At 49.5% G+C, this 27,857-nt stretch overlaps 1 protein-coding gene and 1 long non-coding RNA gene across 5 annotated transcripts in view; both read left to right on the top strand.

Moving 5' to 3' along the window:
- Nucleotides 1–8,788, top strand: part of IGF2BP1 (insulin like growth factor 2 mRNA binding protein 1) — a 37,587-nt gene extending 28,799 nt beyond the window's left edge. For 2 of the 4 annotated variants that reach the window (XM_053911104.1, XM_053911105.1), the window contains exons 8-15: nt 69–191; nt 2,830–2,965; nt 3,915–4,037; nt 4,401–4,517; nt 5,342–5,416; nt 6,157–6,288; nt 6,534–6,647; nt 7,534–8,788. In XM_053911104.1, the coding sequence (XP_053767079.1) occupies nt 69–191; nt 2,830–2,965; nt 3,915–4,037; nt 4,401–4,517; nt 5,342–5,416; nt 6,157–6,288; nt 6,534–6,647; nt 7,534–7,626 (913 nt within the window). In that variant the 3' untranslated portion in view covers nt 7,627–8,788. Of the gene's footprint in view, nt 1–68; nt 192–2,829; nt 3,017–3,914; nt 4,038–4,397; nt 4,518–5,341; nt 5,417–6,156; nt 6,289–6,533; nt 6,648–7,533 lie in introns of all 4 variants that reach the window. The other 2 variants (XM_053911103.1, XM_053911106.1) reach the window with 2 other exon arrangements.
- A 9,719-nt stretch (nt 8,789–18,507) lies between these two features.
- Nucleotides 18,508–25,997, top strand: LOC123477980 (uncharacterized). Its single transcript, XR_006653069.3, has 3 exons — nt 18,508–18,842; nt 19,236–19,338; nt 25,777–25,997. It is a non-coding gene; the product is annotated as an uncharacterized lncRNA (long non-coding RNA).
- The last annotated feature ends 1,860 nt before the right edge of the window (nt 25,998–27,857 follow it).

Below are 27,857 nucleotides of genomic sequence, written 5' to 3'. Positions count from 1 at the left end.
CTGAAGTCTCCACGTGACCCACCATTTAAGGAGCTTTTGCCCCTCATTGCTTTCCCTGTCTCTCGAAGGGCTGACGAGGTTCCCCTAAAGATCCTGGCGCATAATAACTTTGTGGGGCGTCTCATCGGCAAGGAGGGGCGCAACCTGAAGAAGGTGGAGCAGGACACGGAGACGAAAATCACCATTTCCTCGTAAGGCACTCTGCTGTTTTCCTTCTTTATGAGTGGGATGCCTGGGGGCTTGGGGCCAGCCCTGTTCCATTATTGAGCCTTAATCCTTGCCCCTTAAGTTGGATGCAGTTTCTTCCTTTTGAAGAATTAAAGACGTCACAGAGAGCATTCCTTTCCATCTGGGCCGGAACTCTCCCATCTCTCCCCCGCTGTGTGGGCTGAGGGGGCTGCGGTCAGGGTGCTGCCGCCTCAGGCCTCTGCCCCCAGGTGCTCTGCTGCTCAGGGAGAGAGCCTGCAGCTTGGAGCGAGGGCTTTGGGGTTTCAAGCATATGTGTTGGGCTGTGAGAAGGGGACAGATCTAGGTCCTCTTCTGAGAACATCACCTGCGGTGTCCTGCTGTCTGGGAAGAACCGAAGTTAAGAGGGTGGCGTAGCTCCTCTTTGAGCTCTGTGCATCTTCATTTCATCAGAGGCTTGCTGGTGGGCATAGTTCTGCTCCATTGCAAAAAGGCACAGAAAGTGGATGGCCTTGAACACCTGGGGAAAGGAGCATCCTTGTTTTATCCGTGGTGACAGCCTGTGATTGGACTCCTTACACTTAGCGGGGTTTCTTTTTTTTTTTTTTTTCTTTTTTTTTTTAAATATATTTATTGATTATGCTCTTACAGTTGTCCCATTTCCCCCCCCCCACTCCACTCCATCCTGCCCACCCCCCTCCCTCCCACATTCCCCCCCTATAGTTCATGTCCATAGGTCATACTTATAAGTTCTTTGGCTTCTACATTTCCTACACTATTTTTACCCTCCCCCTGTCTATTTTCCACCTATCATCTATGCTACTTATTCTCTGTACCTTCCCTCCCTCCCCCTCCCACTCCCTTAATGACAACCCTCATGTTCTAGTTGTTTGCCTAGTTTGCTCTCGTTTTTGTTTTATGTGTGGCCGTTAATAACTGTGAGTTTGCTATCATTTTGACTGTTCCTATTTTTGATCTTCTTTTTCTTAGGTAACTCCCTTTAACATTTCATATAATAAGGGCTTGGTGATGATGAACTTCTTTAACTTGACCTTATCTGAGAAGCACTTTATCTTCCCTTCCATTCTAAGTGATAGCTTTGCTGGATACAGTAATCTTGGACGTAGGTCCTTGCGTTTAATCTTGGGTAATGTAATGATGATGTGCCTTGGCATGTTCCTCCTTGGGTCCAGCTTCTTTGGGACTCTCTGAGCTTCCTGGACTTCCTGGAAGTCTATTTCCCTTGCCAGATTAGGGAAGTTCTCCTTCATTATTTGGTCAAATAAGTTTTCAATTTTTTGTTCTTCCTCTTCTCCTTCTGGCACCCCTATAATTCGGATGTTGGAACGTTTCAAGGTGTCCGGGAGGTTCCTAAGCCTCTCCTCATTTTTCCAAGTTCTTGTTTCTTCATTCTTTTCTGGTTGGATATTTGTTTCTTCCTTCTGGTCCACACCGTTGATTTGAGTCCCAGTTTCCTTCTCATCACTATTGGTTCCCTGTACATTTTCCTTTGTTTCTCTTAGCATAGGCTTCATTTTTTCATCTGTTTTTCGAATAGATTCAACCAAGTCTGTGAGCATATTGATAACCAGTGCTTTGAACTGTGCATCCGATAGGTTGGCTATCTCTTCGTCGCTTAGTTGTATTTTTTCTGGAGCTTTGAAGTGTTCTGTCATTTGGGCCATTTTTTTTTTTTTTTTTTGTCTTGGCGCGTCTGTTACTTTAAGGGGCGGAGCCTTAGGTGTTCACCGGGACAGGGTAATGCTGGTCGCAGGGCTGTGACGCTGTACGTGGGGGAGGGGCTGAGTGGGAGCAATGGCGTCCGCTTCACTCTCCTCCGGCTTTCAATCTTTCACTCCGCTACCCACAATCAAACTGGGCCACTCTGGTGCTGGTTCCCGAGTAAGTGGGCCTGTGCACGCTCTAGGCCCCTGTGGGTCTCTCCAACAACCTCTCCTGTGAGGCTGGGAGTCTCTCTTGCTGCCGCCCCAACCCCCAGGGGCGTTTTCAATCAGAGGTTTGAGGCTTTATTTCCCTGAGCTAGAGCCCTGGGTTACGTGGTCTGCTTTGCTCCCCGCCGTTCGGTTTATCTGTGGGCGAATGTGATGCTGCGGGGTGCTACCCGCTGCTCTGCCTGCCCCTTTCTCTGCCACTCTGAGTCCGGCCCTCTCAGTTTATCTGTGCAAATGTGGGGCCGCAGGGTCTGCTAGTGCTCAGACTGCCTGCGCCATTTGTCCCACACTCCGCCGGTCTCAGTCCCGCCACAGCCACGCGAGTCCTCTCCACCCCGGTGCCCGTCTCCACCCCTCCTACCAGTCTGGATGAATGTTTATTTTCTATTTCCTTGGTGTTGGTCCCCCTTGCTGTTCGATTCTCTGTCAGTTCTGGTTGTGCGAGGAGGCGCAGCGTGTCTACCTACGCCGCCATCTTGGTTCTCCACACTTAGCGGGGTTTCAATTGGGTGTTCTCCTCTCCCTGCACTCACCCTGCCCTGGTTACATACAGCCCAGAGGCCGGAGAGAGAGCTGTTGGGCAAAAGTTAAACAGCTTGCAGAAATGGAGCTGAAGCTTGTCCCCGGCTGGGGCTTGGAACTGGGCCTGTCCTGTGAGTGGAAGGGTGACGCCGCTCTGCTCTCCCCTCAGGCTGCAGGACCTCACCCTCTATAACCCCGAGAGGACCATCACCGTGAAGGGGGCCATTGAGAACTGCTGCAGGGCTGAGCAGGAGATCATGAAGAAAGTTCGGGAGGCCTACGAGAATGACGTGGCCGCCATGAGTGTGAGTGCCGGGCACCTCTGCCTGCCCTTCTCCGGGCCGAGCTACAGCAGCGTGGGCCATCCCTGTGGGGGGGTGCGTGCGAAGCACTGTGTGGCCTTGGAGCACTTAACTTTGCTTTTGGACCTCAGCTCAACAGAAGAAAAGGCTTTTAAATTTAATTTGTAGGGGTTCTGCATTTGATTTTTGGAGTGGGGGTTTTAATCTTGGGCTTTGAGGTCCGTGAGCATCCTATAATGATGTGTAAAGTGTGTGTGTGTGTACTTTAGTGGTAGACAGTCCATCATTTCCATCTGATTTCCACAGGGAGACGAGGATGTAGGGTGGGTAACCAAAAAGGTGAGTCCTAGAACAGAACTCAGACGGAGACCCGTCCCTGCCACTCCTCACATAGACATGTTGCAGTACAGGGCTATGAGTTTGTCACCTGTCTCAAGTGAACCAGAGGGTGGACCTCTTTTTTTTTTTTTTAAGATTTTATTTATTTACTTTTAGAGAGAGGGGAAAGGGAGAAAGAAGGAGAGGCCCATTTATGTGAGAGAGAAACGTTGATCAGTTGCCTCTCGTATGTGCCCTGACCAGGAGTTGCACCAGCGACCTTTCGCTTTGCAGGATGATGCCCAACCAGGCTTCCCCCCCCGCCCCCCCCCCGCCCCCGGTCAGCGCCAGAGGGTGGACCTCTGACAGGAGAGCCAGGCGGCTCTTCCGGTTGGCATTGCTAGTTCTCAGTCCGGTGAGAACACCGTGTCGCTTACAACTAACTGCACACCCTAAGTGTACACATACATGGGAAAAGCGGACGGCAGGAAAGTGTTTGTGTAAATGCGTGTAGTTCTTCTGTTTTTGGCCTACTATCTCTAGGGGCACTTGCCCTCTTGGTTCAGTCAGGGCCACACACAAGGGACCGCCAGGCCCTGTCAGAATGAGCTGACCCCTCACCTTCATTCCCCAGCTGCAGTCTCATCTCATCCCCGGCCTGAACTTGGCTGCCGTGGGTCTTTTCCCAGCCTCGTCCAGTGCAGTCCCGCCACCTCCCAGCAGCGTCGCCGGAGCCGCTCCCTATAGCTCCTTTATGGTAGGTGCAGATGGGCCTGGCTGTGGCCTCCCTGCTTGGGGATTTGTAGGGAGGGGGAAGCGGGGTCTGAGGCTGCTCCTCTTACGTTGTTCCCAGCCCTTGGTGACACTTCAGAACCTCGACTCCGTGGAGGGCAGTCTCGGATGCTGGCAGCACTCTTCCTCTTTTCTCCTCCTCTTCCTCTTGCCCAGCTTCTTCCCTTTATCCCTGCTGGGCATAGGGAGAGCTCAAGAAGATGTAGCCCAGGTTGGCCGCTGGGTGCCTGCACCCCTTTCTCCCTGAGGATGCATGGCAGGGGTGTGGAGGGGCTTGTGGGCTGTGGCACTGGGCCCGCGGTAATGACTCGCCTTGTCTCGGCAGCAGGCTCCGGAGCAGGAGATGGTGCAGGTGTTCATTCCCGCCCAGGCGGTGGGCGCCATCATCGGCAAGAAGGGGCAGCACATCAAACAGCTCTCCCGTTTCGCCAGCGCCTCCATCAAGGTGATCTGCTCTGTGTTCTTCCAGGTCCCCGATGTGGGAGTGCCCTGCTTCCATCACCTTCTGCCTCCGCCGCCAGGCGCCCCTTCTGGCCGGTGTTGGGGCCTCTGTCCTGTGGAATGGCAGAAATCCACTCCACAGAACAAAACTGGGTTCTCTGCAGAAATCGTTCCAATTTTCAGGCTGGGGAGGAGGAGGCAGTACTGTAGCCTGGAGAAAGAGGGTAGCGTCTGTCACGTGCTGACATGGGTTCAAATCCCCATTCCTAGGCTGTAGCACCTGAGCCTCAGTTTCCTCATCAGTATAGCGGTTACTATAGTACAGCTGAAGCCCCTGGCTCAGTCAGTCCCTGGTGGGCAGTGGTTGCTCAGTAAACGTTAGCAACTGTCTTTATTTGCCTTCCCTGGCCAGGGCCTATAGAGAGAGGAGGGAGACTGGCGCAGGGAAACAATGGTGTTGTTAAATTCCGCAAGTCTAAATCCGCTTGTTTCGGTGATCCTCCGGTTCTGGTGAACAGCAGTCATTGCTCCCCGGGGAAGTGCAGTCGCTGCCCTCCCCTCATTGGCCGTCTCCTGTGCCCTCCCCTTGGCAGGGCTCCACTGGGACCCCCCAGGACAGTGGGTGGGGACCCTGCTTAGATAATGTCACCGAAGCAAGCCCAGTCAGACTTGCAAATCAGTTTTGGTGCAGGGGTAACGACCTTGGGGTTTGGGGTCTTTTTCCTTCCCTTACAAGTTCTGAGAAGTGAGTGTGGGAGTAGGGCAGAGGTACAAGGGCCAGAACGGTGGAGATGGGTGCACCTCTGTGACCAGCTGTTTGCTTTCCAGATCGCTCCTCCCGAAACTCCGGACTCCAAAGTTCGTATGGTCATTATCACTGGACCCCCAGAGGCCCAATTCAAGGTTCTGATCTTTATGGTTTTTTCTAAGCTGGACACATGGAATTGACTTGGGGTGGTAGTGGTACAAACCTGTGTCCCATTTTTAAGCTTCCCTGCAGAATACGGGGCTGCAAGGCTGTTTTCAAACTGGCATCAGAGCTCATTTCTATCATGACTGCTACTTCCCTCGTTAACTTCTGGAAGGTCAGCAGGCATATGGGAAAGAAGGAAGTCTGAGGCTTCTTCCAGGTGCTCTGCCTTAGTTACTAAGGAAGACCTTTGATGCCATATTCCCTTCTCCCCTTTATGTCTCTACTACATCCCTGGGTTCTTGAACTTCTGGTCAGACAGCGAAAGTGATGGTTAACTTAGCCTGACAGGGATGGAGAACGGGGACAGTTCTCCAGGCCGCGTGGAGTGTCGGATAGCCATTCTCTGAGTGGCTCGCTCGGCTGCCGCTCGGACCTGAATTGCTAGCCACTGCCTTGTTCAGATCAGTGCAGTTATCCCAGACTCCCACAGGTCTGCATGATAGCCAGTTTTCCCAAGCTGAATACATTCCTCTCTACCCAGGCTGAAGGGACGCTGATGGGTCAATGCCGTAGACCTTTCACATTACCTGGCCTCGATGGTTGATCCACCCCTAGGTGGGGAGGGGGATGGCTTGTGGGCCAGAACAGGATCAGGGGGAGCTGGGGGGCTGTGCTTTGTTTTGTCATACAGGTATGGCCCGATAAGTAACAGCGACCTTTTCTTCTTCAGGCTCAGGGAAGAATTTATGGAAAACTCAAGGAGGAGAATTTCTTTGGTCCCAAGGAGGAAGTAAAGCTGGAAACCCATATCCGGGTACCAGCGTCAGCAGCCGGCCGGGTTATTGGCAAAGGTGGCAAAACGGTGAGCTGTGAGGGCCACTTTGAAAGTTCTGGACCTTGGCGCCCAAACCTGATGGCTCTGCCCTGGCCTGCCCCACCCAACCTTAAGGCTCCCGATTTGTCCATATCCTTGATTCTGCTCCCCAAACTCAAGCTTCTGACTCCCAGTTTCCACCTGCTAGTCATCAGCCTCTTGCCCCTCCCTCGAAACCCACCCATGCTTTCTTAGTGGCAACCTGCGCTCCTCTCTGCCCACCCTACCTGCAGGTGAATGAGTTGCAGAATTTGACAGCAGCCGAGGTGGTGGTGCCAAGAGACCAGACCCCCGATGAGAACGACCAGGTCATCGTTAAGATCATCGGGCATTTCTATGCCAGCCAGGTACATACGGCAGTCCCCATCACAGGAGGCTGGCAGGGGCCCAGGGGTCACAGCAGCAGGACTGCAGAGGCTGACCGGCGTGACCTGACAAGGCCTGGGGACACTTCCTGCCTCTGGGTGGGCTCGTTCTTCTCTCCCAGGGGCAGGAGTTATTCTCTCCGACATTCCTTAGGGGAAGCGATGTATTTTATTATACGTTCTTTGTTAGTGACCTTTCCTGTTACTTAACTGTAACCCTTCCCTACTGTTTGTTTGTTTGTTTGCACTGGATAAGAAAAGAAATTGGTAATTTTATCACCCAGTCTTGTTCATGGAAAAGAGACATTCTGGGACATTCTGTGAAGTGAATTACATTTCGCAGTGGGTTTTCCTTGTAAAACTTTGTTCTTAGGGGAAAAGCTTTTAAGAAGGAAAGAGTAAAACCACTGACCCTTCGGCACTTGGCCCGTTTTCACAGTGGCTGGTCCGTGTCCGGCACTTCATCCACTCGTGGGGATGTTTACGTGTGGAGTGGGGCCTCGACTTGTAACGAGGGCTTCCAGTTCATGAGCCTTTGGTCAACACATACTCTGGGGACTCTAGAAGGTCCATTTGGGGTTTAGTAAAGTGACAACTTTGTTGTTAAAGTTTTAAGTTCTGAATAAATTCTAAATCCCCCCCCCGCCTCCGCTTCGCGGTGTCGCCCAGTGGGTGCTCGGGGTCCACTCGGAGGCAGAGAAATGTAGGTCACACTCATACTCAGTCTTCCTCATCTTTCTTCTAAGTCCTCGGTGTCCTGTTTGCTGCTGGCGTCTGGGTCTCTAGGACTTGCCTCCCTGTGTAAGGCTGTCGCCTTCCTTACCTTTGGAGGTCCCCACTCCCTCCTTCTCGCCTGCTCTTTCTGCAGATGGCTCAGAGGAAGATCCGGGACATCCTGGCCCAGGTTAAACAGCTGCACCAAAAGGGACAGAGTAACCAGGCCCAGGCACGGAGGAAGTGACCCGCCCCTCCCTGTCACGTCGACTCGAGGACAACGGGCTGAAATCGAGAGCGCGTTCTCCCCAGCAGGCCTGAGAATGAGTGGGAATCAGGGACACTTGGGCCGGGATGTAGATCAGGTTTGCCCACTTGTTTGAGAAAGATGTTCCGGTGAGGAACCCTGATCTCGCTGCCCCGAACACCCAGCAGATTGGCCCGGCACTGCCCGCCCTCAGGGTATCACCATGGAAACTCTAGCTCAGGGTGCTTTTAAACGTGGATTGTTTTAAGTAAGTTCTTCAGGTCCCACGAAGAGGGTGGGCCAGATCCCACTGGGAAGAGAAATAAAATTTCCTTCAGGTTTTTAAAACATGCAGAGGGGTGTTTTAATCAGCCTCAAAGAATGGTTTGCTCTTTGACCCTAAAATCCTCCCAGCCTTCTCCTGCTCAGTTTATCAATTAAAATACCTCCATTCTCATGCCCTGACATAGCCTCTTCCTATATTCACGCTAATTGTTTTATCTTGACTGCTACCAGAAAGAGTGGGAACAGATGCATCGCCTAGCTTACGTTACTGATTTAAATGGAGAAGACACACCAGCATCTGTAGTTTTAATTCCAGTCCCTCCCTGTCCAACCACCAGGAACAGCAAGGAATAGAGAATGGGGGAGAAACGGGGAGAAAGGTGATTAAAATATAGTAATCCACGTTTAAAAGGAGTGCCCTCGTGGCTGATCTATTCCAGATCACCATCTTGGAAAATTGGCACAATTCAAAGTTATCCCCCTCTGCTGGGGCTTCCCCACGGAGATCCCCTGCCCCGTCACGTCCCTCCAACCGTGTAGGTCCCACGTCACGTCCAGGCGCACAGGAGTGGTACTGCGCGCCCAGTGGGAGAGGGGCCGACCACTGCACCGTCCCTGATTCCCATCATTCTCAGGCAGATTTTATATTTTTTTAAAGTCTATTTTAATGATTGGATGTGAGCACTGGGAAGGGGACATTTCTCCCCTTGATAAAGTCTCAGTTCCATGGAGGACTTGAGTGGCCCCAAAGGCTGCCACTGTGCCCTCACCCCAGCCCATGGGCTCCCCTGAGGGCTGGTTCCCCAAGGCAGGGGTTGCGGGGCACTCCCCCCTCCCCCCCACGGCACTGTTCTTTTGGTGGTGGTGGGATGTGGAACCCAACCCTGAGCTCCCAATAAAGCTAAAGTTCATCATCTGGCATATATTACGAAGACTCAATAAATTGGAGAGTATTTGTTTCTGTTTGTATCCTAGAGGCATATTTAACTGATGGCTCCTGCCTCTGCATCATTGGCGTGATGAAAAGTGTGCCTGAAACAAACAAAATCCAAAATACCAGCAACGTGTTATGTACAAAGGGGTAAATACACTTAATTTATTAATTTACCAGCCGCAATAAGATCCCGTTGGAAGCTCAGCCCTTGTGGGAGACAGCAGCCATCAGTTCACTGAGGTCGGGCCTCTGACGCGCTGTCCGTGCGTGTTAGCCAGGTGGTGTACTTCAGCTACCTTGGACAATGCTAGCAAGCGTGCTGGGAAGGGAGGGGGGCCTCTGTGCGTGGGGCTCCCTCCTTCCGACACTGCAACAACGGTAACAACGAGACAACCTTGACAGGTGGGCGGAGTCAGTCAGGTAACGCTGTGCGCAAGTAAACTACCTCAAGGTATGAAGTTACCTCAGCAATTACTTTCCTTTTTGTTCCCCCCACCTTTTTTTTTTTTTTTAAATCTTGTTTTTTCTTTGCGGCTTGCTGATATTTTATATAAAAAAGAAAAGAAAAGCAAAAGAGAAACTGATAGTCTTGAATATTTTATTTTTTTAATGAAAAGAAAAAAATGAGAAAGTTATGTTTCATAATTTCTTAATCTCTTACAACGTGAGCCAGTGTAACCCTTCAGGAGCTCTGGAGCACAGGCCCTGTGGGAAAGGCGGCAGGGCTGTCTCCGGGGAGGGGCTGGGGCTGGGGCTGGGGCTGGCCGGGAAGGCCGAGCAGGCCGAGCCCGGGAGCCCGGGGCCAGGCTCTGGCCTCTGACTACAGCCTCTCCCGAAAACCCTGCCGGGGTGACTGAGATGCACGGCGGGGCTGTCTGCCCCCAGAGGCAGAGCGAGTCTCTGGTGTCCCCTCTCCTGCTTTGGCTAAAGGGCATCCCAGCCAGTCTTTACCACCAGTGGTGCTGTTGAGATATTTTAAAATACTGCCTCCGTTTTATCGAGGAGAGAAATAAAACTAAAAAAAAAAAAACCCTTTAAAAATTTATATTTCTCTAAATATGGGAGCCAAGATTCTGTTGGTGGAAGAGACAAAGCCACCCTCTTAACCTCTGAGAGGTCCGCCTGGTCTGCCGTTGCCACGCTTCCCATTCGTTGTTCTTGTCTCATTTCAATCCCATCTTGTCGTTCTTCTCGGTCTCTTGAAATAGACCGAGAGGCAAGCAGATTCTTGGACAAGCGCTCCTCTCCGCCGCCCTGTCTTTGTATTGATCTGACGGTGGACCCATCCTTAGGGAATTCTTGATTTTACGGTGGTGGGTGGCCAGCAGGGGCAGGGGATATGGGAACGTGATGGGGGGCAGATCCGCGCCTGTTCATGTCTTAACCACTGTCTCGCTGTGACGTTCCTTTATAGCCCTGAGAACTGTAAGGAGAGGAGGAAGCAGGAAAGCGTTCAGGGGTGATACCAGGCCAGTAATACTGACGCTTCCCACCTGCCCTAGCCACAATAAAGGGTCTTCCAACTTCCATCTCTGGCTCTACATGCTTTATCCCAAAATGAAGCAGATAACTTTCAGACATCGGCCATTTAGTGATTGAAGGTGAAGTTCCAGCAGCAAGCATGCTTTGATACCTGGTTCAAACCCCCATCAGGAAAGAGAAAACCCCGCAGTGCCCGAAACGTGATTGTTGCAGTGCTCAGTGTCCTTGGGGTCCTGCTCCCGTCGCACCCTCAGCCCGGGTCCTTCTTCTTGGGCTGGCTCAGCTCCCAGGAGAGACCTGGAAGTGTGGCAAGGGACTGTCTGCCTTTACTAGGATTAGGCACAGCTCCACGCATCGCTGATATTTGCCCAGCAGGAAAATCGTGAAAAGTTAACATACCAGAAAGCAAAAGGAACATGGTTTGGTGGCTAAGGTTTAGCGGGATAAAGGGCTTGTCTTGGTGGGTCCACCTTGGACCCATAGGCCAGGTCTTGGGGCAGTTACGTGCCCCCCTGTGCATCACCTCCATGTCCCCATCCCTGGTGAGATGACAAAGCTAATGTGAAAAGCACTTGGGAGATTTGTATGATCGGAGAAAAGTGACTTCTGTGCTCTAAGATATATATGTGTGTGTGTGTGCTACATATATATTTTTAAGAAAGGACCATCTCCTTAGGATATATTTTTTAAATCTGTGGAACACGTAAAAAACCAAAATGGTTTGACTCAACTGACTTTGAAGCTGCATCTAACAGTTACACCCCAATGGCTTTAACCCCTCGGGGGTCGGTGGCCTTTTGCAGTTTGGGTGGTGGACTCAGCTCCTGCGAGGGCTCTGGGTAGTAGAGAGCCATGTTCTTAGGGACAGGGAGTTGAACGTAACCTTCTGCCCTGGTCTCCCCTCCTCCCAGCCCTTCTCAGTCTTCATTCTTCCCCCCTGAGCTCCCCCTTCTGCAGGCACTTGGGAGCTGTTCTCTTCTGCCTCACTGTTGGCAGAAAGAAGCACGTAAAACTCAGAGAACGCCGGGTGGAACACTCCAGTTGGTTCTTGGTGTCCATTTTCCTCTGTGCCAAAGACAGACAGACAGAGGCTGGGAGAGGCTGTTTCTGAATCAAACCAATAGCCATCTTTGAACGCAGCCCTGGGCTCTCTGAAAAGGAGAGGGCTCCTGTAAACAGTTGAAGACAGGACGCTTCCTTTCTGAGGCTCTGGGGTGTGGGGGCTGTATGTGCCAAGGGGTAGGGAGCTGAGAAAGGGGTCCGAAGGCTCCTGGTTGCACTTTGGGGGTGGAGGGGAAGTTCGGAGCTCCTCCACATGGGACTGCTCTCTGTCCCCTGCCCCCCACTGCAGAGATAGCACCTGAGTTCCCTTCAGGCCTGGCAGACTGGCAGTGAGGAGGGGCCTCAGTTAGCTCTCAAGGGTGCCTTCCCCTCCTCCCACTCCAGACATACCCTCTGCCAAACTGGGAACTAGCAGTGCTAAGTAACTACCTCACAGAGCCCCAGAGGGATCACCTGGTCACCCCCTTCCTCCCACCTCTCCAGGGGTGGGGGGATCGCCTCCTTCCTTCTCTCCCCACCTCCAAAGGTGCTCATGGAGAGATCCTAGTGGCTTTGACACCTACCGTGTTTTGCCTGTTTGTTGAGACCTGGCAGAGAGAACAGCCCGGCCTGACACAGTAATTACAGGAAGTTGGAAGAAAAATCCTCCATGCCAGGGGACATAAAGCCATTTCCCTTCCAAACACTTGATTTAGATGCAGAACATTTCTCTTATATTCAGACTTAGAGCAACACCAGCTGAAAACTTCAGTTTCTGCCCTTTGGATGCATAAGGCTTCCCTAGGGGGCGCAGGACAGGCAGGAGGCCTCGTGACCGAAGGTGGATTTGTAGGGTGAGGGCCAGAGCCCCAGCCCTGATGCTCTGCCCTTCTTGGGGGCACAGTCTGTTGGCACCATGACTGGTGACTTGGTATGGTTGAATCCGGACTGACAAGACAAAAGGGAAGAAACATTTTTTCTTAAGTAGCAGGAAGCTCTTTGGGAGCCTGTGTGTTTTGAGTAACCACAGGTGACGGATGCTACGAGCATAAGTGGATGAACTACCTCAGTCCTTACAGTAAGATTGGCACCGAGGGCAGGGCCTCGTGCATAGGGTAGGAATCCCAGCCAAGAGGAGTGAGTTGAGGCTTGTGCCACAAAAGGTTTGTCCTTGAGGAACAGGCAGGCCTGCCAGTGTCCGCCGACTCCTATCAGTTGTGTTGGGGGGCTGGCGAACAGTTCCCCACTTCCGGCGTTCTTTACCCTGGGGTCCCACATTTTCACCGCTTTCCCTCTGGCTTGTCCCTCTCACCTGCTATATCTTTGCTGGGCCACTCTCACCTGCTATGTCTTTGCTGGTTGGCCCGGAGGGTGAGGAGAGGAATTTCTTCTCCCACCAGAGGGGGCTGGGTGGAGGTGCAACCTGGGGCTCGGCCTGGAACCCACGTCTTGGTCCCAAAGCCAGGAAGCCTGGGGAAGCCAGAGCTAAGACCTCTTCAACAGGGTTTCTTTGAGATGCTCCACTTCCAAGGCATCCCCCTCCCAGTCTCCACGGAGACAGTGGGCTCTAGAAGGAAGAGAGGTGGAGCCTTTGTCCTGAGAGTCTGAGGGCCAGGGTCCTCTGGTCGCTCAGGTGTCTTTGTAGTCAGGGGAGCTCGCTGGGCCACCCAGCCCCTCCCCGCCCGCTAATGGACGTCCTCCTAGAAGCCCCGTTCCACTTTTGTTTTATCTACCTCTTAGCAAGACAATAGAGATAAGTTAGGTAGTGGCGACTCCACTTGCTTAGGTTAGGGGGGGGAAAGAAGATTTCTTTTTCCAAAGGAAAAAAAAAATATTACCTTAAAAATACTTTCCAAAAAATGTTAAAAGCCAAAAAAAAAATTTTAAAAAGAGGGAGACATTTTCCAGTGACTACTGGATTATTTTAATTCCCCAGACTTTTTCTTTTCCCCCGTGAATGAGTTTCACTCTTTGGCGGTGAAGATGATGCGCGACTCTTCCAACAGGTACCACTTCCACAGCTGGCCCCCAGCCTGCCCCCGCCCTCTCACCCCATTCCTGCTCATGAGTCCTACCTGTGCTTCTCACCTGTATCCCTCTGTATCCCTCTCCCCCTCCCCCTCCCCCGCCAGGTGACATTCAGTCACCCCCTGCAAGAACTAAAGCTGTGTGTGTGTGTTAGGGTGCTTAGGTCTTGATTCACCATTTCCCCCTGTAGGGGTTGGGGGGTCGCTCGTAACACTTCTGTGTAAAGTTTATGTAACCCACTGCAGTGCAAAGGTAAGATGAATTTCAGCAGGTAATGAGTTAGCATCACAAATAAACGTGTACCACCAGGTGGGTTCTCCCCTGCCTCCAGCGTCTTAATCTTGGTCCCAGAAAAGAGCCCTCTCCCCTGAGGCAAAGTGAATGGGTACCTAAGATATGTCTCTTACTCAAGACAGTAAAAAATGTATTGTGAATGCGTATCACGGTGGGGGCTGGCGGGGGGGACTGACGTTTGTGATTGTGCTACCCTGTTCTATAAATGTGGCAACTTTGAAAATTGTACTTTGCTGGAAATTTGCCAGCCATCACCACCCGGATTTTGATTGTACCCATTCTCCCGCCCTTGAATCTGGCCTTGACTTTGTCTGGGGGAGGTGGGGCAGCTGGCTCAAACTTTTGGAGTTTGTTCTTTTGCTGGATGAGTACTCCAGTGTCAGCCACAAACCACTTCATTCCACTGTTTCAATTTCAAAATAAAAGGAAACTTTATATTGAAAGCTGCGTGTGTCTGTGTCTCAGAGGAGGGCTTTCTGGGTTGGGGAGCTGAGCTGCTGAGACCTTCAGGGGAACTGGGGTGAGAGACCGGGTTTCCAGGGTCCAGAGTCACTCAAGTGCAAAGTGGGCATTTTGCCTACATTCTCAGCAGAGCAGCAGAGTGGCGGCTTCTAAGCGGTACCCTGCTCTTAATGTTCGTTGTGTATTAGGATAAGGCCTCTGATAAAGAAGGTGTTGGAAATCACTGCGCAGAGCCGTCGCAGTTGGCCTGGAAATAATAAGGGTGTCTTGCTGTTCTTCCTGAAACCTGTCCTAAGAAAAACTGTGCAAGCTTCTAGGCTTCTGTTTTTTGTTTCCTGGAAAAAGAATTAGCTTAGCATTTGTTGTGTCGCTGCCCTCTCCTGAATGTTTCCTTTTTGAAGGCCGGATTGGTGGAGGTGTTCAGCCTTGAATGGTATGACGTGGCTCTCCTGATGCTTGGTCCATCCCTTTCCATCCTAAAAAGTGACAGAGCAGGCTGGCCCACGCCATGCTTAAAGGGGTGTTCCGGACTATGTTGAGTGAACAGATGTGCACGGGACCAGTTCCGGCGTTCTGAAGTCCACTGTGCAAGGAACACACCAAGCACTGCCCCTCCCTTTTACAATTGCCCTGGCTACTGAGTGAAATCTGAACTTCCACAGGGGACAGCATGGAGTTTTCACTAAGTGTTGTTACACCAGCAGCTTGCCTTTCCTTCTTCCCACCCTCTCCTATATCCTTTCTCTGCCCTCCCCACCCCACCCCCCCCCCCCCCCCGCGCCGCTCCCCACCTAACCCAGTCTTGTTAAAAAGTTTAAAGGTGAATCTGGATGGGTTCAGGTCATTAGGCTAGATTTGGTGTTGCTGTTAAATACACCTCACCAAACCCTGGCTGGTGTAGCTCGGGCCTGCAAACCAAAGGGTCGCCGGTTTGATTCCCACTCAGGGCACATGCCTGGGTTGTGGGCCAGGTCCCCAGTAGGGGGCACACGAGAAGCAAATCACACATTGATGTTCCTCTCCCTTTTTTTCTCCTTCCCTTCACCTCTCTCTGAAAATAAATAAATAAAACCTTAAAAAAAATAAATGCGCCTCCCCAAACAGTTGGATGGCCCGGTAAGTCGGGACATGAGTTTTGAGTGCTGGTGGAAGTCTGGGTAGGAGGGGAATATGTATTTGTTCCCAGCCTTGTTTCAGAAATAATTACAGTATTTTGCTGTGTAAATATTGCACTCCTGTGTATAATTGCACACCCACGTTTTTGGCCCAAACTTTCAGGAAAAAAATCTTTCATATTAATCCAATTTTTTATTTCCATCTAGAAACAAAAATGATTATCATATTCCAGGGTATTATTTTGTATATGGATATTATTATTGCTTTCTAGAGTTACACTTCTAACACATAACCAAGAATAAAAGAATTAAAAATGTTTATATAGATACGGAATTAGTACTGCCCGTGTATAATGCGCATCCTTATTTTTTTCCTCAGAAATTTGGGCAAAAAAGCGGGCGTTATACACGGCAAAATACGGTAAGTGGTTTAAACACAGGGATGAAGCCCTGTGGAAATGTTGATAATGGCCAATACTTCTTGAGATAAATGCTGTGCTGTTTGCACACCTGTGCGTCATTGAAGGCTTTACGTGATGGATTTCTTAACCCTCAATAATCCTATAGTGGATGTGGCCCCCACTTCATAGATGAAGACACTGAAGATGAGAGAGGTGGTTACTGAAGTCCCAGATGTTGGATTTCAGAGTCTGCACCTTTATCACCGCAGCTAACCAGCACCTCTGCGAGAGAAAGCTTCGCTGGTGCCTGTGAGACAAGGTGGAAGCTCAGTGCCTTTCAGCTGTAGATTTACTGGAATACATTCTCTTTACTGTCTCTGTAAGTAATAAACTGTGAGTCTAAAAGCGATTCTTTGAATCTTCACCAGTCAAATTAGTCAGACCTTGGCCTCGGCCTTGACTTGTTACATATGCATGAGCTTGACAACTTTGGTGTACAACCTGGGGACCCATAAAGTTTCAGAGCCCCTAAGAGTGGAGGCCGCGTGGGTCAGGTTAGGGGATAATCTGCGAGCCCTGGGACCTGGTGGCATAGCCCTCACCTAAGTGGTGGGTGAGAGGAGAGACATTCTATCCATGGCGGTATGGGTGGAGCTCAGGTTAGCATAGGGAATGCACCTGTTGGTAAGCATTGGGAGGTCAACTGGTTAGAGGTTGGATTGGTGCCTTTGGCTGTTAAAAGAGTTTGAGGCTGAGTTTAGAGCCACTTAAAACCTAAAGTCAGTGCAAAGCTGAGTTTGCTTATTTTCTGAGTAACAAATTAGTTTCCAAGAATTCTCCAAGTCAAAGAGTTTTTTTTTAAAGTACCTTTAGGAACTGATGAATGTTAACATAACTAAATGTGTGTCAACTCATGGCTGCTGTTCCTTTTTGCTGCTTGGTCCAGTGAGGAGACAGAAGCCAGTTATTTAGTATAAATTTAGTTTAACATAAAAATTATTATTAAGAATTGTTAAGTAGGTGTAAAGTTAGTAAGTAGATAATTCGAAGTGTAAAAAGAACTACAGGGCAGCAATTTTCAGCCTTTTTCATTTCGTGGTACATGTAAACTAGTGAGATTCCATGACACACCAACAGATAATTTTTTCCCATCTGACAAAAAAAAAAGATAGGTGTGATTATGGTTCATGGACGCCGGATGGCAGTTGTTGTGTTGGCTGTTGTCCGTTTCTTATTTGGCAGTCTAAGGGAAAGAGGTCGGTGCCCCTGACTCAACAGCCAGGTACGGAAAGCTTAGAAACCCTTGAGGCACGCCAGCCGAAAACAGCTACTCGGGTGGGTGTTCAGGAGTTAGGGTTGTCTGAAGTAGCTACAAATAAGAGGAGGAAGTGTCTTCTATTGGCTTTTATCTGTAGCATTGGTTACTTTTTATTTTTATTAAAAAGATATTATCTATCTTTAGAGGGGAAGAGGGAGAGAAAGAGGAGAGAAACATCCATTGGTTGCCTCTCTCACGCCCACAACTGGGGACCTGGCCCACAACCCAGGCGTGAGCCCTGACTGGGAATCCAGCCAGTGGTTTGGGTTAGTGGGAGCGTGCCCAACCCACTGAGTCACACCAGTCACGGCTCACTGGTTACCTTTCTGATTCTATATCTCACTGTTCATTTCTCAGGATTAGGTGTTCTTCCTCAAACTTTGAATGAGGAAGAGGTGTAGAAACTGAGCCGACAACACAGAACAAGTGTAATTTGGGGATTGAGGGGATTAAAGATTCTGGAAGAAAGAGACACCAGGATTTAGTCCTCAGTAAACATTTTGGACTGCTTATATTAGAGGAAGCAAAGGTTGGGAGAGTGGAGGAGGAAGTGGAACAAATAGAATTGGGTAGAAAAACAAATGCTCCTTTTCCCTTTGTTTCTCCCTTTTTAATAAAAGTTGCATTAGCCAGTAAATTGCTGCAGGCTGAAGATTACAGGCCCGGGGGTCTTGTAGTCAGTCTCACAGTTTGTACTGTCATTAGGGCCATTGCTTCGCCCAAGCCTCAGGTGTTTATGTTCTCAGGGAAGCTCTGGAGAATCAGGACTCTACACCCTCTGCCTAAGCAGTAGCTTTACCTGCCTTCTCTTGCTTTTAAACCCTTTACCAGAAGCACTCACACAGGGAACACCACGCTTTGCACCCCGCGCTCTCCTGACCCCTCCCTGTTTGGTGGTGGAGGCGCTGTGAGAAAGCAGTGGCCTGGCTCATCCATGAGCACGGAGCATCAGGCTCTTGCCTCCCTGAGAACCAGCTGCATCCCTCACTCTCGGGGGCTCACTTTCGATCTGGCCTTCCCCAGGGCTTCAAAGGCTGTCAGAGGACCTTGGAAGAGTGCTAGTCCCGGTGTGGGTCCTGGCACCTGCAGGTCTCCTTCCTTGGGGAGCTGGTCAGTGGATCTCAGGGACAGAACAGCCTTCAGTGTCTATGGGCTGTTCTCTCCCTGAGATCGTCTCCCTGAGGCCACAGAACGCTGTGCGGGAGCAGTTGGGGCAGCCGAGGATTCTGGGTGGAAACTCAGTTTGGACACAGACAGGGAGGAAGAAGGGGGATCTGGCCTCCTGCTGCCTCCAGCTGCCAGAGCCGTTCCTGGCCTCTTCCCTCCATGGCTGTGGGGGGCCGTGCAGCCACGCTGGCTGAGCAATTACGCCGCCTCACCTTGCACTCACTCTGTCCCATCAGACTCATCTGACCTTCGGGAAGGAGTTCACAGAAGCGGTAGAAGCCAAACAGGTGGCCCAGCAGGAAGCAGATGCAGTGTTTGCACAGGGTCAGGTGGTGGAATGGTCTCCTGACACTCAGCAAAGTATACTTACTAAGCCGTAACAATGACAGAGGAGATAATATAGTAGAAGAAAGGACAACTATCAAAGAGATTTGATATTCAGGTCCTTTCTCAGTCACCTAGAACATGCTTCTTGAGAAGATTACAAATCACCAGGATATGTGTGAGGTACCTAGGTCTTCACAGAAAAACAAGATGATATAAAAGGTGAAAGATTTACTCGCTTTGAACAGAAAGCGGAGCATAATAAAATGATACAAAACAGCAGCGCTACAGACTGAATTGCGTCCCTCCACATTCATACATTGAAGCCCTTACGGGGTGCCATTGGGAGACAGAGCCTCTGAGAGGTAATTAAGTTCAGGTGAGACCCTGAGGGTGGGGCCCTCCTGCTGGAATCAGCGCCCTTATCAGAGACACCAGAGCTTGTGCTGTCTCCACCCTGTGAGCACACAGGCGGAAGGAGGCCAAGTGCAAGCCAGGAAGAGAGCTCGCACCACAACCTGGCCAGGCTGGCACCCTGATCTCTGGGAGAACAGCGCTTTCTTTTGCTGAAGCCACGCAGTCCATGGCATTCTGTTGCGGAAGCCTGCGTTGACTAGCATATGCACCCATGGTATTCCAGAACAAAAAGTCCAGGGAATGCAGCGCAGGCTAGCTCAGCCATACGTTGGGTGAAAACGGCTCATCTCATTCATTCATTCATTCATTCATTCATTCATTGAATGCCCACTCTGTTGCAGGCCTTGTGTTTTTACTGGGGATATAGCACTGAAGAAGATGAAGGAGACTTCCACTTTTTGATGCTTACCTTCTGCAAAGAGCAGGAGTAAATACCAGGTAGTGGTAAGTGCTGTTCGAAAATTAGTGACTAGGGGAACACATGAGTCTGGAGACCTACCCTCACTTTCTGGAAGGTGACATTAAATTGAGGCCTGAGTGACAAGAGAGGGACAGCCATGTGACCTGGGAGAATAACATTCTAGACAGGGAAACAGCTGGTATGAGCCTGCACAGGGAAAGGACACAATGTGTTGGAGGAAATCAGGTGCGGCCTGTGTGGCTGGGGCGGAGCGAGGAAGGTGGGAACACAGTCCGAGAAACAGCCGGAGACCAGATCACACAGCCGTGGTAAGAAGTCTTCATTTTATTCGAAGGCCGTGGGGAGATCCTGGTGCTTCGGCAGGAAGTGTCATCAGCTGGTCCACCCTGGGATGTGAAGAATGGCTTGTTAGTAAGGGAACTTTTGTAATCGAGAAAGCAAATGAATAACGGTGATTTTGGCAAGGGTAGTTAGCTGTGGCAACAAAAGGAAGTGAACAGAGCTGTAATAGGAATTGGGACTTGCTGATCGACTGAGTAGAAGGAATAGGGAGAGAAAGGCACCAGGGGCCCTGGCTGGTGGGGCTCAGTGGATTGAATGCGGGCCTGCGAACTGGAAGGCTGCACGTTTCATTCTCTGTCCGGGCACATGGGGTTGTGGACCAGGTCCCCAGGTGGGGCACATGCCTGGGGGGCAGGCCGGGTCCCCGGTGGGGGCACGCGAGAGGCAGCCCATCGTGTATCTCTCACACATTACTATTTCTCTCCCTCTCTTTCTCCCTCCCTTTTCCTCTCTCTCAAAGTAAATAAATAAAATCTTTAAGAAAGAGAGAGAGAGAAGCTTGCTGGAAGACAGCTGCATTTACTGAATTCAGGAAGACTGGAGGGTGATTAGGTTTGGGGAAAATTCAGTTTTGTTTCCTGACATGTTGAGCTTGAGATGCCCATTAGACGCCAAGTGTCAAGTAGACCTTGGACATGCAATGTTGTATGAGAGGAATTTGGCTGGTCTTTGTCCTAGTTCCTGGGAGCAGGTAACCTCTAAATCCTTGGAACTTCCCAAGTAATGGGGTTGTCTTTGTTATTCAGGAGCCCCTGGAGCATTCCTAAGTTAATAGGAGATGACTCCACGGGGGCTAGTGGCAAAGACCAACCAGGTGATTAGAGGCTGGTGCTTTGAGCAAGGCGGTGTCAGCCCAGCCTCCAGAGATGCCAGTGGGGCTTGCAGTTGAGTTCACAGGATTCATGATTCGGTCGAACATACCTATGTGATAAGACCTCAGTGAAAATTCTGGATACCCAAAGCTTGTTGAGCTTCCTGGTTGGGGAACACATTGATAGGCTGAGAGGGTCGTGTCCTGATCCCAAGGGGAGAAGACATGGAAGCTCTGCATTTAAGACCTTCCTAGACCTTCCCCTATGTGTCTCTTCATTTGGCTGGTCCTGATTTGTGTCCTTTCTAATAAAACTGTAATAACGAGTATAGAGTTTCCTAAGTCCTGCGAGTCATTCTAGCAAATTACTGAATCTGAGTGTGGCACGGTGATCCCTGAATTTGCAGCCAATCAGTGACTGGCGTGGGTGGTCTGTATACCCCTGAATGTGGCATGTGAAGCGAGGGTAGTTTTTGGTGACTGTGCCCTTGAGCCTGTGGAGTCTGCTGACTCTGGGTGGTTAGTGTCAGAGCTGGACTGCACTGTTACAGCGGGTCCGAAGTTGAGGGAAATGGTGGAGACAGAGACAGTCACTGGCGTGGAGATGGTATTTAATGCCATGGTCTGGATAAACTTTCTAGAAATACTATATCGTTGGAGAAAGGAGTCTCAGGAATGACCTTGAAGAACTCTTAACATTTTGAGTTTGAGCAGAAAATACCAGCAAAGGAGACTGGAAAGAAGCTGCCAGGGATGTCGGAGGGGAGCCTGAAGGACATGGAAGGGTAGGAGCCAAAAGAAGAATGAGTGGGTTCCTAGAAAGAGGGAGCAGTCAACTGTGTTAGAAACTCCTAAGCCCTGGTGGCGTGGTTCAGTTGGTTGGAGTGTTGTCCCATACACTGAAAGGTTGCAGGTTCAATCCCCAGTTGGGGTGCGTATGAGAGGCAACCAATCAATGTGATGTTTCTCTCTCACATCGATATTTCTCTCTTGCCCTTCCTGTTGCTTTACAATCAATAAACACATCCTCGGGTAAGGATTAAGGGAGAAAAAGCTCTGAAGAGGACACACAGCATGAGTATAGAGAAGGGACCATTGAGTTTGGCAACGTGATATTCTCAGTGGAATATTTACCATATGAGTGCCCCTCTTGTTCAATCTACCTCATTATTCCCAAGGTCCCTTTCTCATCCTCCTCCTTGGTGACTCTGGAAGACAGCATTGACAATATGCCGTCTGTGTTGGTGGGGAGGCTTCTTTAGCCTCCTTCCTGTCTGTAGGGAGTTGGGGGCAGAGCGGCCCTTTTATAACTCTAGTCTCTGTTCGGGCCAGGTTGGGGGCACTTGGTCCACATAGCTCTCTCAAAATGGAATATTCTCTGGGTACTTGATTTCAGAAAACTTCACGGGCCAAAGTCATACCCACAATTATTTCATGCTTTTTTTTTTCTTTCTAAACTTAATATCAGATCCTTAGTAACAGGCATAACTGGTTTCCGTGGTTCTACCCAGGGGTGTCTAACTGACCGACGGCCCAGGATGGCTGCGAATGCAGCCCAACACAAAATTGTAAATTTACTTAAAATATTATGAGACTTTTTTGTGATTATGTGTCACAATGTATTTAGTGGGTGGCCCAGGACAGCTCTTCTTCTTCCAGTGTGGCGCAGAGATGGCAAGAGGTTGGAGTTGGACACCGCTGTGACTCAGTTTGGTGTAGCTGCGCAGGTCTGCAGGCACCGCCCTAAACTTCCCAGACGACTTTCAATAAGAGGGCCGAGCCACACCCTTGGTTTAATATGTGTCCTAAAACTATGTGATAAATGGCAGCATGGGCCACAAATTCCTCCCGTTGCTGTTGGCACACTGCTTTGTTTGCATGGTGACTGTCACCCCACCCAGCAAGGGTGTTTCACCCTTTTAATCTGGGCTTAGCCGGGTGGCATGCTCTCTTCAGTGGCACCGCTGCCTGCCCTAACCTCAGTGCTTCTGCCAGCCTCCCCTGTTGTCGTCTCGTAGGATGCTTCATCCGTCACCACGGTGTCCCCCACATTTCATGGGGAAGCAAGTATGACAACGGTCTCATGCTCACAGAATCCCTGGTCTTAACAAGTGGCCCCACCGCAGAAGCAGTGTCTTGTCAGAACGGCAGAAGGGCTACTGGGGACTCAGTTACACACTGGCTGGGAGGCAGCGCCTGTGTGCCTTTGGGGATCTGTGCTACGGCATACAGGGCGCGAGCCCACCCCCAACATTTGTGAGGCTGAGGCAGGAATACAAGTAGAGGTCTAAATAGTGTAAAGTTAGAAATCAGGCCGACAGTCGAATACAATGTGTTCTGCCTTCCTGGCTTCAGAACAAATTGGAAAGTCAGATTTAAATGCAGTTTTCGGATCTCTGTACTGCACACCAAGCAGTAGCCTTTGGCCTGGCCCCTTCCCTCTCCAACCACGCACTTTGTTTTCCCATAAATCCGTATTGACACCTGAACCACCACATCCCAAGCTCCGTTCACATGCCTTGCAAATAGCCAGCCCCTGGCCACTCTGTGAGCCGGGGGTGTGTACGCTGACGGCAGTGGCACAAGTCTAGGTGGGAGGCCTGGGCAAACTCTGCAAGTGGGCCGGGAATTCCAGTGTCCTGGACACCCTGAGAGTGGCCTGGGGGCGTGTGGGCTCCAGGTTGGTGTATCTCCTTAGCCCAGACTTCTTGTCCCAGCAGGGCGTCCCCACGGGAGAAACAGAACAGGGCCTCTGAAGTGCAAAGCCCATGTCTGGGGACCTTATTGCCTGAGTCTAAAGGGCACACGCCCCAAACAAGCGGCCACTACATGCCGTCTTCTTCCCCGTGGCCTAGATGAATGGCATGAGGACCACAGAGTGAAGGAGAGAGCAGCCCCTCACCATTACCCCTAACTGCCCGCTGGCATAATTTTTGCTTCCCAGCCCCCATGAATTTGGGGCTGCGAAGGGCCTAATGCCCAAGAAGAAATGTTCTCGTCAAAACGGACGGTCATGGTCTCACGGGATGAGGAGCTGAAACTGCCTCCTGGAGGTTTGGAGAGAGAGGCGTGGAGGGTGGTAGAGAAGTGTTTTTCTAGGTTGGCTGGTCCCTTGTTTTGTTTTGTTTTTTAAGCCTGTCCCCTGCACTGGCGCTGCCCTGATTTTGCCCCCTGTGGACACAAGGACTAGCTAGGAGTTACTACCACAGGTAGGGGGCAGGCCTGACTTTTCTCAAGGCCGTGGCATAACTCTGGCGGCTCCGCTCTCGGAGTTCGTGCACTCAGTCCGGTGGCCTCCTACTGCCCTATACTTTGAGTTAACTCCTCCACCCCTGGGGTTTTCACAGTGTTCCCATTTGATGGCGTTTGATCAGCACGAAAACCAGACCTGCACCATTGTTCATTTCTAAGTATTACCCAGGTAAGAAACGGCAGTCATGAGTACATCAATACCAGAGGGCAGAAGCTGACGTCTGTACTTACCTTTATATTTTTTCCCATCAAAATCTAATGATGATGATTTGTCGAAAATCTTCCCTCCTTCCGAGCAAGACAAGAATCCTTATATACACACATACACACATTAATTATCCCAAACTTTCCCTCTCCCTGTCCATATCTTATACTGTTTTCTAATATTCAAATTTATAAATATTTATATATTTTAGGTTTAGGTTTTTAGATACAAGCAAATGAACCATTATTTAGAATGAATCATTATTTACAGATACTAGTTTGTTTTATTGATTTCTAATCTTACTGTTTCTTTTTGTATTCCACTAACTTCCTCCTGGGCTTATTTTCCTTCACTCAAGTAGTAGATGTTTCATCCTTTAGTAGATATCTCAGAGGGGACCTGGGGGTTGAAAAACCCCTTTCAAATGCCTATTTCACCTCAGTCTTAAAGTTGCGTGTAAGATTCTAAGCCGACAGTTGTTTTCCTTCAGCACTACTCGGGTCCCCATGGGCTTCAAGACATAATGACAGTGTCTTCTGATGTCTGTTGTTTCTAGTAAGCAGAGTACCGCCGGTCTGGATATCATTTCCGTGTTAGAAGTCTATTAATATTTGTCTCTTTCTCTGGTAGTTTTCAGTCTTTAATTTTAATCCTTGATATTCTGCAGCTTTATCACAAATGTGCTGATTTGTCCTTATTTCTCTTGCTCAGAGCTTGTGTACTTTCAAAACTGAGGGTGCGTACTCCTTTCTTCAGTTCGGAAACACTTGAAGTCATTCACTCTTTGAATATTGTCACCCTCTGTTTTTGTTATCCTTTTCAGACAGAACTCTCATTAGGTGTGTTTTGGACCTTCTCACTTAACTTTCATGTCTCTTAATCTATTTTTCTTTTTTTCCAAGTTCTTTAACTCTCTCTGTGGCGTTCTGGAGATTTTCTTTCGATCTATTTTCCAGTTTAGGGAATTTCCTTTCAGCTAAGTCTAAATTATCTTTAACTGTCCACCGGTTTTCATTTTAATGATTTTTCATAAACCTTCTATTTGAATCTTTTTCAAATCTGCCTGTTGTTTTTTCCATCATATTCTATCTTTAAGGATTCAATGTCTTCTTTATTTGAAAAATGCAAACACACTCATTTTAAAGTCTATTCCAAATTGCATTATTATTTCTACTTTGCAGTTGTTGCATTTGCTAACTATTTCTCATGGTGTTGGGTTTCCTTGTACACTTTATAATTTTTATTTATGAGTTTCTCTCTGGGAGAGTCTCTGGGTGTTTCTTCTTGTGCAATCCTTGTTATTATCCTGGATTGTGGTACATTTTATAGTTTCCTTTTTTTAAGTTATACAAGATCTACTTGTTCTGAATCAGTTTTTACATTAGTGAGTCAGCTGGGAGTTTCCACAGTGCAAACTCAGTCTGTGATACCTAAAGAAAAAAGGGTGAGGTTCAACGAATTCAAGCCCTGCCTCAGGCTTAAAGGAGACATCTCCCATTAGGGAATTAGCGCTGACTCTTCCCCTTAGGCATTAAATATGTCCCAAAGCCCAAGCGGCAATGTCTCTTCTGGGTGTGACAGGGACTATGGAGTGCCTTCCGATATCCATTCTCTCTTTCTTTCTTCATGGCAGAACCTCAGTTTTATTCAGGCTGTCAATCAGTTCAGCTGAAAAAAGAGAAGAAGAAAAAAAAAACCCACCACATTTCCAGCCTATCTTAAAGGTAGGGTGGTCATATGACACAATTCTGGCCAATGAGATGGTAGTGGAAGTCACTGGCTTATTAAGAAGGGACAGACTCAATTGGGAGACTCAGTTGTTTATGCTTGGTCCTTCCTCCCTCCCTCCAGGAATGCGGAGCAGCCTTCCACCTTAGCGGTCATTCTGTAAGCATGAGGAGGCAGCCTCATCCTAGCAGTAGTGGAGTGCAGAGCTGGAAGAATCTGGGTTCCTGTGTGGTAGAGCCACCATCCCAACTCTAGACTACCTTCCTCTGGATTTCTTGTTATACCACATAAATAAAACTTCCAATGTGCTCCAGACACGCTTCTGATCATCTGTTTCTTGCAGAAGATCTCAATTCCTAACAGATATTCAGTATAACTCCTTCCTGCTGCTTAGCCTGTGGACAGCTTGGCCAGGGCTCCAGCAACTTCCTTGTTAAGTTCCTGACCGTTAGAGGGAGCTTAGGGTCCTGAGGATGTGTGTATAGGCTAAGACCAGGCATATACAATCCTGAATAGTGGGGCAGCTGACCCCTGGTTTGCAAATACATCAGAAGCTTTTTCCTGTGCTTCAATCCAAAGACAGTGGCAAAGTTCTGCTCCAGCTCACCACCTCTGCTTGGTCCTTCTGCTACTCCCAGGCCTGAGACCTCACTGCACTGGCAACAGGTACCCAGTCAAACTCTGTGGTGTCAGACAGGGGTCCCCAGCCCCCTGGCTGTGGACTGGTATTGGTCCATGGCCTGTGAGGAACCAGGCTTCAAGGGAAGCTTGCCTGAGCTCTGCCTCCTGTGTCCACCCCCACCCTTCCCCTCTGCCATCTGTGGAAAAAAGATGGTCCCTGGTGCAAAAATGTTGAGAACCGCTGCACTGGTTTCCTTAACCGACCCATATCTCTGTAAACAGTCCCTTGTTTGAGCTCCATTCAGTCATACCCTTTTGAAGGAGCCACATAATTTTGCCCGTGAAGTTGACATTCCCTCATGCGTATGATTATTTAAAGAAGCTTAAATATTAATCAGCCCTGACTGATGTGGCTCAGGGCGTTGGGCATCATCCCACAAAGCGAAAGGCCTCTGTTTCAGTTCCTGGTCAGGGCACACGCCTGGGTTGCTAGGCCAGGACCCAGGTGGGGGCGTGCAAGAGGCAACTGATCTTTCTCTTGCATACTGATGTTTTTCCCCTTTCTTTCCCCTTCCCTTCCCCTCTCTATAAAAAAATAAATAAGTAAAATCTTAAAAAATATATTAATCAAGGTTTCCTGGAATTTAGGATTAAATTATACTGGTTTACCCTGACTGCGTGGCTCACCTGGCTGAGCATCATCCCACTAAACAAAAGGTCACCAGTTCGCTTCCTGGTCAGGGCACATGCCTGGGCTGCAGGCCAGTCCCTAGTTGGGGTTCATGCAAGAGGCAATTGATTGTCGTTTCTCTCAGACATCAATATTTCCTCTTTCTCCCTCCCTGCTTCTCTCTCTAAAAATAAATAAATAAAATCTTTAAAATGTACTGGTTTAATGATTAATAGAAATAATAGTCTTTATCATTAACAGGAATAAAAGTCTTAGCTGACCTTTGCCACAGTAGTGCTGTATAACAACCCCCAACACTGCTTACAGGCAACATCTATTCTCAAGCTCTTGGGTCCAGAGGCCAACTGTGGTGCAGCAGCTCCAGGCTGCGCTCTGCTGGGTGACTCTGCTATAGACCACTGCATAGCTAGGTTTGACCCCAGGCCGTGGGTTTGGTTTGGATCTGCTTGCTGGGTTTTATTCTGGAGGGGGACAACAGCTACCTGGACATGTTCTTCCAAAGGCAGATCACTGGAACTCAGAGGAAAAAAAAAAAAAAGTCGACCCACACAAACATATTTCAGCCTCTTCTAACATCCTTTCAGCTAAAGCAAATGTTATGGCTAAGCCCAAGTTTGTGGGGCATGGCCCGTCCTGAGGCCGTGATGAATGTGATGTATAACTCCTATACAAGAGAGTGAAGTATTGGAACCAATAATGCATTCCATCACAGACAATATCTGTTCACTGTTCATGTTATTCGTTGTCCCCACTTTTCCCACCTCCGCCCCCCTCCGCCCCCCTGCCTCAGGCAATCCCCACACCAATTTCCTTGTCCAAGGGTCATGCGTATACGTTCTCTTGCTAATCCCTTCACCTTCTTTCATCCAGCTCCCCCCTGCTCTGACAGCTG

The sequence above is a fragment of the Desmodus rotundus genome, chromosome 9 (assembly GCF_022682495.2).
Source record: "Desmodus rotundus isolate HL8 chromosome 9, HLdesRot8A.1, whole genome shotgun sequence".
Taxonomy (NCBI): domain Eukaryota; kingdom Metazoa; phylum Chordata; class Mammalia; order Chiroptera; family Phyllostomidae; genus Desmodus; species Desmodus rotundus.
The sequence above is the reverse complement of the archived record's forward strand: the minus strand, read 5'-3'. Positions and strand labels throughout refer to the sequence as shown.